The 11,496-nt window shown below is 44.0% G+C and overlaps 1 protein-coding gene across 1 annotated transcript; it reads left to right on the top strand.

Moving 5' to 3' along the window:
• The first annotated feature begins 3,108 nt into the window (after positions 1–3,108).
• On the top strand, positions 3,109–5,640 carry LOC119349458 (F-box protein At5g49610-like). The gene is made up of 2 exons (XM_037617497.1): positions 3,109–3,312; positions 3,830–5,640. Exon 2 carries the CDS (start codon positions 3,884–3,886, stop codon positions 5,273–5,275), a length of 1,392 nt encoding a protein of 463 aa, XP_037473394.1. The 5' UTR covers positions 3,109–3,312; positions 3,830–3,883; the 3' UTR covers positions 5,276–5,640.
• Positions 5,641–11,496: the final 5,856 nt, after the last annotated feature.

The raw sequence follows: 11,496 nt of genomic DNA on the forward strand, positions 1-11,496 counted from the left end.
TTATGGCCTTACCATACCTGGATTGATAGCCTTTGGGGTAATTTAAATTTATTACCATATAATTACCATATTCAAAATTTCCTGAGTTATGACCTTACCATACCTGGATTGATTTATTACTATATGTGGATTAATTATGATTTATTACTATATGATTTATTACTATACGTGGATAGCCTTACCATACCTGGTGGTAATTTAAATTTATTATCATATTCGATATTTCCCGAGTTATGGCCTTACCATACCTGGATTGATAGCCTTTGGGGTAATTTAAATTTATTACCATATAATTACCATATTCAAAATTTCCTGAGTTATGACCTTACCATACCTGGATTGATTTTATTACTATACGTGGATTAATTACGATTTATTACTATATGATTTATTACTATACGTGGATAGCCTTACCATACCTGGTGGTAATTTAAATTTATTACCATATTCGATATTTCCCGAGTTATGGCCTTACCATACCTGGATTGATAGCCTTTGGGGTAATTTAAATTTATTACCATATAATTACCATATTCAAAATTTCATGAGTTATGACCTTACCATACCTGGATTGATTTATTACTATACGTGGATTAATTATGATTTATTACTATATGATTTATTACTATACGTGGATAGCCTTACCATACCTGGTGGTAATTTAAATTTATTACCATATTCGATATTTCCCGAGTTATGGCCTTAGGATACCTGGATTGATAGCCTTTGGGGTAATTTAAATTTATTACCATATAATTACCATATTCAAAATTTCCTGAGTTATGACCTTACCGTACTTGGATTGATTTATTACTATACGTGGATTAATTATGATTGATTACCATAAATACGTTGGGTATTGCCGGTCAGACGAGAAAAAAGAAAAACCGGTGGGAGGGGCTGATGGGAGGTGGGACGAAGAAAAACCGGTTGAAAATAAACCGGTTGAAAATAAACCGGTTGAAAGTGGGGAGGACTATTCAACCAATTCGTTCATTAGGAGTAGAGATATGCATGCATCCATATGTTCTTCCCTTTGAGGTTTTGTATAGATGGTTATTGCAATTTGTAAGTATATTAATTAATCAGACCATGTAATGTCTTTAGTTTATGGATGTCACAAATTAATTAGGCATTTCCTATGACCGTTATCTCTATTTTTAATGGAGCACTTGGTAGCCTGGTAGGGTTTATTTTCGTCCGGTTTTTCTTTTTCCCACCTTCCACCACCCCTCCTACCGGTTTTCCTCTTTTCTCGTCTGGCCGGGAATAGCAAACGTATTTATGGCAATCAATCACAATTAATCCATGTATGGTAAGGCTATAAACTCACAAATTTCATATCTCTCTACTCCTAATGAAGCACTTGGTAGTCTGGTACGATTTATTTTCGTCCGGTTTTTCTTCATCCCACCACCCCTCCCACTGGTTTTCCTCTTTCCTCGTCTGGGCGGGAATAGCAAACGTATTTATGGTAATCAATCATAATTAATCCACGTATAGCAAGCCTATAAACTCAGAAATCTCAAATGTGATAATTATAGTAATAAATCAATCCAGGTATGGTAAGGCCATAAACTCAGAAAATTTCTAATATGGTAGTTATGGCGATAAATCAATTTAGGTATGGTAAGGCTATAAACTTAAATTACCCAAGGCCAGCCAGATCAGCGTACACAAAGAAATCAACACCCTACTATGTATCATCCAATTTTGCTTCCATGGTCTGCCATCCAATACAAGGCCCGAGATGCAATGTTCTGCCAGCAATCCACGCGCATGTCCTGATTAGTGATCGATCGGGATCACAATCTCCCTAGCCAAACACTGGCAGCCCCCGCAGTTACTCCGCCCACGACACCGGCCCACCGGCAGCGGTGACGCTAGCGATTGTACCGAGACGTCGCGGGAGACGGGGCTCCAAGGCATCAAGGACACCTACGTCGGCGTGCCCAAGCCGCCTCCACGACGGAGCCAACACCGTCGTCCCGATTCGGACTCGAGGAACATGGTGCGCCTAGCCGTTGTGGATAATCTCGCCTCCCACTTGCCAAGGTATAGCAGCCCTCTTCGTTTTCTCTTTCCCAAGAACACATCATGCACATATATAACCTCTATAATCCATCTACCTGATGTACTTGTGTGTCGCTCGCCGGGGGCCAAGCTATTTGGTGAATCCCTTATGCAAACAATTTTATTCAGTGCTAACTAGGAGCTATTGTCTGCAGTCTTTCACGATTAACGGATCAGGCACAGGGTTCACCCGACGGATCTACGAAATACAGCTGACGTTGTTGCATCCGCCGACCAACCAGTCAACCACTACCCTTAATTAAGCTCAAGGTACCTAGAATAACTCATAATCCGCCGACCAGCACTTGGCGCCGTTGTCTCCGGCATCGGTGGGTGCTGGTTCTAGCATTTGTGGTCGTCACCTCCAACTCTTGTGGCCACCGTCCCAGCGCATGATAGTTGTCGGTCCCAGCACCAGGCAGCGCTGTCGGATGCAGCTCAACCCATGGCCGGTTGCAGCTCCACAACCTGGGGCTGCAGCTCCCGTCGCCACGGTTGCAGCTCCACCAAATCAGGTCTGCAGATCCCGCCGCGCAGACCCACATGGAACTCCGGCAATCGAAGCCAGGAATGCAGCCCGGGTGCAGCCGTCTTGCGCGCTGCCTGAGTCGAGGCAACGGCAGGCTGCACGGGCGGGTGGCGGAGGGCATCGACCGGAGCGGAGGTGGCGAGGAAGATGTGGATAGGAGAGGCAGGCGTGAGAGAAAAGATGAGATGCGTCATGGACAGGGATGAAAGAAAGAAAGGTAGGTGCGGCGAAGAGATAAGGTAGGTGTGAAGCGGTGAGTCGGCCAGTGCTAAGTGGAACAAGCACGAAGCGCTGGATTCTAACTCACCCGACGACGCGCGCACGACTGCCCCAAGGTTCGGCCTGTCCGCCGCTCGTAAATGTTTCCCAAGAAAAAAAAAAGCAAATTGTAACTAATTACCCCAATCCTCACTAATAATAATGTAATTAACGACAACGGGTAGGGTATATACGTATATACGATGCCAATCTTTGATGTCAAATCGGACGCTTGTAAGGGCATGCCGACAGACTGCAGAAATCGGACGTTCCCCTTCCGACAGACCTTCTTCAGTCTCACCGGTTCGTATCCAATTCCAACCTAAATAATCCCCTTCCCCTCCATATCTCTCCGTCTCTCCCGGCAGAAAAAATCGAGTCTTCCTCCCGCCGAGCCGCCGTAACCCTAGCTTCGCCGATTCGTCGCGGGCGCCGTCCAGTGGATTCGCTTGGTAAGAAACCCCCTACCTCGCTCGGATCTGTTCGATGCCTTAATTCATCTTCTTGTCACACGGATCTCCTTCTGCTCTCTCTCTCTCTCGTCTTCCCTTTCTTGTAATGATGAAATCAGCTAGATCTTCAGATGTATTGTACATACTGCCGTGGGGATCTTCAGATGTATTTCGCTGCCTGTTACCCTCAAACTTCCTGGTGTTACTGCTTTCAGAATAGTGTCCCTAAGAGCAGTTATTTTATCTTTCGAGGTAAAAATCATAATTGGGTCGATCTTGCCTCTTCGCTTCAAAAGAAACGCATATCTGTTATGTCCAAGATGCAGGCGAGTCCTGCAATTTGCTTTGGTGCCTATTGCCCTCTCAGCTAATATAGGACTAATAGCAGTCAGTTTATATTATTCAAACAAAATTTGGGATTAAATTATGATTACCTTTCCAAATAAACATATGCATCGAGGTTCAGTATACTAACACTCAAATCGTTCCTATGTGTGTGTTTCACACTTCACTGCAGAACATCTTGCTGAATTAGTAATCTCGATTGGACGCAACAGAAGTTGGTGGTGAAATGATGGGTGGCAGCAAGAGAAAGAGTGCCATCCCATCCTGTGGCGAGGCTGGGAAGATTACGGCAGAGGCGTTCCCAAGCAGCAAGAAGAAGAAGGCCCTTCTAGCTCTTTGTGCACGTTTGCTTCCTGATGACATGATGTTGGAGGTGCTACTTCGTCTCCCTGTCAAATCCATTCTCCGCTTCCGGGTCGTTTGCCGCTCTTGGGCTGCACTCCTCTCCTCCAAGGATTTCTGCAGCCTCCACATGGCAACCTGTAAGGTGCTGCCACCAGCACCAAAGCTACTGGTGGTCTCACCCACAGAAAAATTGGACTCGGCCACAGTATGCTCATACTCACCGTCAGGCCCGAGAGATGATTTACTCTTCACCATTGACTCTGCACGTCCCAACTCTGTGGAAGTACTGACGCCCTCACCATGCTGTGGCCTCACCCTTCTATATGACGCCGCCGCGCTAGCTTACTATGTTTGCAATGCAGCCACACGGGCAGTCGCACGTCTGCCACCTTACTGTGATCGTGCACGTGATTTTACTGCTGGGTTGGGATTTGATGCCCCGACAAGGGAGTACAAGGTAGTGAGGTTGATCAATGGGCTTGCCCACGAGGACATCCTCAGGTGTGAAGTGTACACACCAGGGGCTGATTGCTGGAGGCCTGCAGCTGGAGGAGTACCCTTCAGGTGGTCCAAGTTTGCACATTCTGCAGTTGGTCATGCTATGATGAGCAAAATACAACCTGTGTTTGCCAACGGATTCCTGCACTGGTTGATCAGTCCTTCTCTTCTCATCAGAAGGCCAAGAGCTGCCATCATATTGTTTTCTGTCGCAGAGGAGACCTTCGGATCCATCCGTTCACCACCGTTCTGGGGATCAAGAGAGCACGTACGCCCCTGGTCCCAGTCAGAAGGAGAGCATCTGGTCGTGATGGATGACCAGGTGTGTATTGTCCGGAACCTTCGCAACGGAACCCCTCATGGTAGTGCCCTGGAGATTTGGGGGCTGCTGGATTACGGCTCTGGTGATTGGACGCTAAATCATCGAATCGATTTGTCCGGGCACATCAGAAGAGAATTAGGCGAGCCACAGGCTGTGAGAGTTATTGGTTCTCTTGGCAATTGCAGGTCGGGGAAGAAGATTGTCATTGCTACTAGCAAGCACTGGGTTTATGAAAAGTTTCATAAAAAGGTTTACACCTATGATCCTAGCTGTCAGGTTCTAGAGGGCATTCTTTCGGTCACTGAGACACACACCTCTGTTCCATGCTTCATTCCTGGTTCAAGATTCAGTTTATTTGAAGAGAGCCTTGCTCCAGTGCATAAAAGGGATGAAGAGGTTGCCCTGTCATCTACCCTGGCTAAGGCAACTAAACAAACTACTAGTCCAAGCTAAAAGGTTAAAAGGCGAAAGGTCAGTATTGTGTAAATCAAGATCGGCATCTCCATGGCATGTATTCTCAGGATATCAGTTAGCTGGTTTCGAACGTGTACGGCAGAAATCAAGAGCTGATAATGCATATAGTACATGTAGAATGGCTCCAGCTACATGAAGAATCGGGTGTAGGCTTGTTTTGCTTTGTTCTAAAATTTGAGTAAGAGAATAAAGAGATAGAAATATATTGGGTGGTTCAGTTTGGCCCGAGCAAAACTTCTTTGTACTACATAGTTCCTTCTTGAAGTTCTTTCCAAATACATTCGTCACACGGTGCCACTAGTTCTGATTTGGTTGCATACTGTCTATATAATCTTACATCTGAACTTTTTGCCCTGCAAGAATCACCATTAGCAACTGCATTGTACTCCTTGAGAACCAGAGATATATCAATGGTTATGCACTGTGCTGCAACCGCTGGCCGCACTCCTGCCAACATAGAATAATACTCCTCATTGCCAACATAGAAATCTTTTAGAAGTTACAAAGGGAGTATATATGTCGAGAATGACATGGTTGGGCTAAATAGCAGTATTAATACAGTAAGATGAGATAAAGTGTATGGGTGATTTTTTCCTGTTTTGTTTGTTAGTACTGTATACATCTTTAAAATGGGCACTCTCAACTGAACCAAAGTATATGGTGCAAATTAACGAGCTGCACTTATCTTTGTATGATGTTTAGGTACTGAAAGCTGCAACATAGATCATCAAAGGTCCTTGGACACGCCGAGTGCAAAACAATAATAAAAATACAGTAGTATTTATGTTGGCAAAATATTATCAAGATTATTATTACTCGAAGGGGAATATATTGACGGACACTGTGACCGTGGCACTATTACTGCCGGTGCCAGCTCTGATTTTTTGTTGATGAGCGCACACATACACCGCCACCACCCAATTCTGCTGGAACAATTGGCCAGAAAAAGTGGTATTTCACATGATCATCACATTTCTCTTCTTGTGGCTGTTATCATAGCAATTTTTTGCAGTATTAAATGATCCCTAGTGAATCCGGATAATATTCAAAATCCACCAATTTCTTAGCTCAAATGGAATAATAATTTCCCAAATGCACACTAATATTCACAATCTTCAATATTGCGCGAGATCTCTAGTCTGGCAGTGCGGTCTACAGGTGCCAGACAAATAATTTAACGACCTTTTTATGCATGAACACAATGCACACTGATGTCTTGTGTATCACAAATGAATTTAGAAACAATATAACAGATTTGGGGACACAAAATGTCGAAGTCCTATATAGTGGTGGGCTTATAAGTATCAAGAATTCCTTGTGTGTTCCAGATTAATGAAAAATTACATTTGCAACAGTATGGTAAGCAATGAAGTACACACATGATGCAATGTACCGTAGGCAAACAAAATCTAATGCTTGTACGTGCTTGTGTTAACTATTGCAACAATAACTCTCGTGTATTATTTGTAGGTGGTGATGCAATGAATAAATATAGTTTACATCAAATAGAAACATCTGCGCTAGGTAAAGCCTTCAACGGCAATATATCCTAGCTACTCTGTTATACTCCCTCGGTCTCAATAATATAAGAGTGTATTTTACACTATACAAGTGTAAAAAAAAACGCTCTTATATTATGGGACAGAGGGAGTACTTTTCATGATGAGCTATCTCGACCTTGCTTTTTCATTACAGCAAATGCTTCCCTGTTAGTACTTCATATCTATTTCACTACCAAACATGTGTTGTTCCACCAGAAATAAGCATAGTTGTCAAGCAATTGCAACATAACCTGTTTGAATCGACTGCCCTTTTAACTTTCTTTAACCTCTTTCCAAACTGTCTCAGATATTTATCCTGGAACCACGCCTGAATCTCAGGATAAAGAAATTCTGGATCCATGCATCTCTTAATGCCGCCTGGTTGTCTATTAATTTTTGTCAATCTCCAACTCTTCTTTGGCTGGGACAAACAGATGGTGACGGAGCCAGGAACATTTGAACCATCACCATCCTTGGGCATGGCAAGACATCCCCTTTAAGCAAAGCCCACGCAAATACCTGCAAGTCTGCAACCGACTGGATGACGGGTGCACTACAATCTGCAGTGGAGGCTCCTGATTATGTCGAGAAAAGATGGGACTAACGTGCTGGTCATGCTGGGGTTTTGGATCCTCCAGCGGTGCTGACAACACGCATATTTCAAAACCCAGCCTGGCTTGACACTGGTCAGACCATACATGTGTGGTCTCTCTGTATTTACTACTCCGTCTGTAAACTAATATAAGAGCGTTTAGATTACTAAAGTAGTGATCTAAACGCGTCTTATATTAGTTTACAGAGGGAGTATTTACGGAGTAATACAGAGTAACCTACAAACTCTGGTGGAATTGGGGCCACAGAAGATGATTGGTTTAGATATGTTATAACATTGAGAGAGCGCACAAGATTGATAATGTGCAGCTCGAGCCTTTCGATCATCTTTTGACAATCCAGAACAAGTGTCGATCTTCTTTTCAACCCTGTCAGCCCACCCAGCACATATTCCTTGCCCCAGAAGGTCCTCTTCATAGGTTTCATCCTCCAGGCCTGCTCAACATCCTTAGAAACTCCGAAATACCAAGCAAATCTATCACAGAATTTGCTATGGTGAAATATTAATCGAACAAGTTGCTTTATCAACGTCGACACCTCTTCCATTGTTTTTATAGGCGGCGAGGACAGAGCCTCGTCTCGGGTGATGCGCCTTTTATAGGCGGTGGTGCGCTTTGCGCAATTTTTTCGAGCCTGTGTTTCGATTCGATTCTATATACTCCCAATTGCGTTTTCTTCTTTGCAGACTTGCTGCACGCAATTATTTTTACGGTAAAATTACATATTTACTCCGTCAAGATTCAACTGAAACGATAAGATTTACTAGCTTTTTACTGTGGGCGAAAGCATGGGACGGTGTGGGCCCGTAGGCGTCAGAACCTCACAGAGGTGGCGTGCTGACCTTCTTCTTCTTCTTGGCCAAGAAAAGAAACGAGGGAGGAGGGACGGAGGGAACAGGAGGGGAGGGGGGTTAATTAATCACAGTATAATAATTAAGAAAAAACCAGCAGAGTGCCTTGCTGCTTACGCAGGCGTGGGGGAGGTGTGCGCGCGCGGCGTGGCGTGCAGCAAGTCATGCCCACGCGACGGACGTCCCTCCATTTTTTTTTTGAACTGGAAATATATACTCTTGTAAGCAGAATGGGATTTCGGCTGCTTTTATTAGGCTCCCGATGATGGATTCAAAATATCCTGAAAACCACACCATCTCTTTTTTTTATGTATGGATAATAAATGCATCGGTTTATATTAAAAATTTCCAACGATACAAAACAAAGAAATTGCAATAGGGTCATCGGACAACCAAACAAACTCAGTCTTCAGGACGGGTCGCTACCGCTCCATCATCGGAGCCAGTCTGACACCAATTCAGGTGGTTCAGAAAGTCGTCATGCTAAGGTCCAGCTGGACCAATGCCACGGAGAAAAAGCCTCTATCGTAGATGACTTGTATAGATCAAAGATCGCATACCCGAACCATCTCCTGGTCAAAACTTTTATCATGTTTGTAATGGCAACACAAGAAACACTGATGTAACTCAGAGAGAGCATTAACCACCTTAGAGTGATCTGTGGTGGCAAGGAGTCTCCCACATAGGAAAAAAGGTCGCAACCTTTGCCCCCGGAAAAAAATGTCCGGGGGAACCCACCCTAACCCCCAAGGTCAGCGCTCACCGTCGACGCCATTGGCAGTCCACAATAGCACCACTGTATGGAGCATGCCGAAGAACTTTGAGACCAAGCCCAAGAAACATGCCCAGATCTGAAGGGCCCCAGACAACGTACACACCACCTCCTAGATTCAACACGGTAGCCGAAAATATCACTACTTTGATAGGAGATCCGAAGAATACTTATTCATTGCCGTCATCATCACCGTCGAAGCCGAAACCATGGGCAACCAATTACCTAATTAAGACACCCAGACTATTTAATGCACCCGGAAAATAAGCTCATAGGGTTTCCCTTCCTCGTGCTGTCGACAGAGCATCCAACGAAGGTCGGGAAGCCCTAGCGATGATGTAATCCATTGTGCGTACTTGCTCGTCTCATTGGCTCCTATGGCATGCGGCTAGGGTTTCACATGAAGTTCCCTTTGACGGTCCAACCACAATATCTCGAAACTACCGAGTTATATCCTTGTAGATACGAACAGTTTGACAAAATGGTACATTGTTTTTGCATAGTAATTTTTTTTCTCAAAAAGGAAGATCACCCCCACCTATGCATCGAGCAATGCATACAATTTATTTTTTGGATGTAGAAAATAAATATATTCTCGTAAACGATCCATCGAATAATAAAATTACGAAAACGCCAACCACCTGACTAAGATTTGTTAGGCACGACAAATCTTACATTTTATATGGTAATTTATATTGGTGAGATGACGACAAATTTGGTTTGGAAGCACAAAATTTTTTTTGACCAAATGATAAACTGACACAGATTCGCCGTGCTCGACAACTAAATTTGTCATCCTCGGGGAACGTATTTTGCCATGAAAAACATCAGATTTGCCACGCCTGAAAAATTGACATTTCCCTGAATATTCGGGTCTAAATAATAGATTAACTTGTAAATTGCTGAAAGACACACACGAAGGGGAGGGGGGAAATGCTACGAGGCTTTTGATCGGATTTGCAGTGGGCGCGGAACAGTGAGGAGGGCGTCCACCGTGCATGCACTTTTTTTGAGCAAAAGAACTGCTCGTAGAATGGACGAGAATTGTTAATTTGGAAATGGAGCAGGAAGGGTGCGTAGGTGAGGTCCCCGCACCGCAGATTCTCTCTGCCGTGCCGTATCCCTTTGCCGATGGAAAGTGGGGGTCCGCCAGTCCGTAGCTCGGGTTCTTCCACGGCCAGCCACGCTGCAGCAGCATCGACCAACCACGGGCGACGTGCCTCGTGGCGTAGCCAACTGCTCCAGCACGACAGCATGTATGGAACCACCGGGCACCAGAGCATGCCTAGGCCTAGCCTTCCCCATCTTCTGTTCCGTTGCGACGGCAACACCATGCAAATGCAAATCGAAGGGGACTGCAGGAACTAATACCAACATTAGCGTGATACCTTTGCGCTTTATTTATGGAAAACGCTCCTCCGTAAACAAATATAAGAGCGTTTAAATTACTACTTTAGTGATCTATAAATGCTTTTATATTTCTTTACCGAGTACATATAAAGCTAAAATAAAAGTAATTTCTCAAAATCATATTTTAAATTTTTTGGTCCTCATATGATATGTGCTGGGAAAAACATCCAGTTGAGAGTTGACAAACATCTACGTACTACTTCTAGTTTATTAAGCAGTTGCTTTCGACGACTGGTCCACGCACCAGGATAATGATTGGGAGATCATGGGGTTTGGACTTAGGGCATGTACAATGGTTCTATCTTAGCAATGCCACGTAGGATAGATGATGAGGTGGAGGAGAGAGAACTCATAAGAAAAGGCTTGTCTTCTCTTATTTAAGAGAAGACAAGAGGTGATCTCTTAGCACAATATGTCTCACCATATTTTTAGGAATTACTAGTTATTGAAGATAAGGCTAAGATATGACCCATTGTAGACAAATTTTTTTGTCATCTCTAAATCACATGCAAGACTTAAGATAAGACTATCTTATCAACCATTGTACATGCCCTTAGTACTCAACACATCCCTTTCCCTTTCCCACCTCCCATTTCTTTGGAAGTCTGTTTCTTCCCATGTGCTAGCCGGGAGCAGCGCAGCAGCACACCATTCGCATGGTCAATCGATTCTGAGATGGCCCTGGCTTGGTCCATTTGCTGCATGCTAACCTTACCTTAACCTGGGTTTGGAAATATTGGTAACGTGTTCCTCCTCACCAAAATTTGGTCTTCCTATTTCTGCATTTCTATCCTCAGACAATGAGACAAGGCTGGCTGACTGCCCAGGCTGAATTTGAAGTGAGCTGCAATATGTACAAATTATGCTTAACCAATTGGTGTTTAGATGGAGTGCGAAAAACAACTACGTACTACAAGAATAAGCAAGATTTTCTGTAGAAATTGTTGCAGGGAGACGGCTGTACTACCAACGTTACCAAACTTTTTTTCTAGGGAAGGGCGGTGTTTGCTCTTTG

Source organism: Triticum dicoccoides, chromosome 1B, assembly GCF_002162155.2.
Source record: "Triticum dicoccoides isolate Atlit2015 ecotype Zavitan chromosome 1B, WEW_v2.0, whole genome shotgun sequence".
NCBI lineage: Eukaryota > Viridiplantae > Streptophyta > Magnoliopsida > Poales > Poaceae > Triticum > Triticum dicoccoides.

Bases quoted from the DNA above. Each gene is read 5' to 3' on its own strand.
- LOC119349458 (XM_037617497.1), top strand. From the start codon at position 3,884: ATGATGGGTGGCAGCAAGAGAAAGAGTGCCATCCCATCCTGTGGCGAG.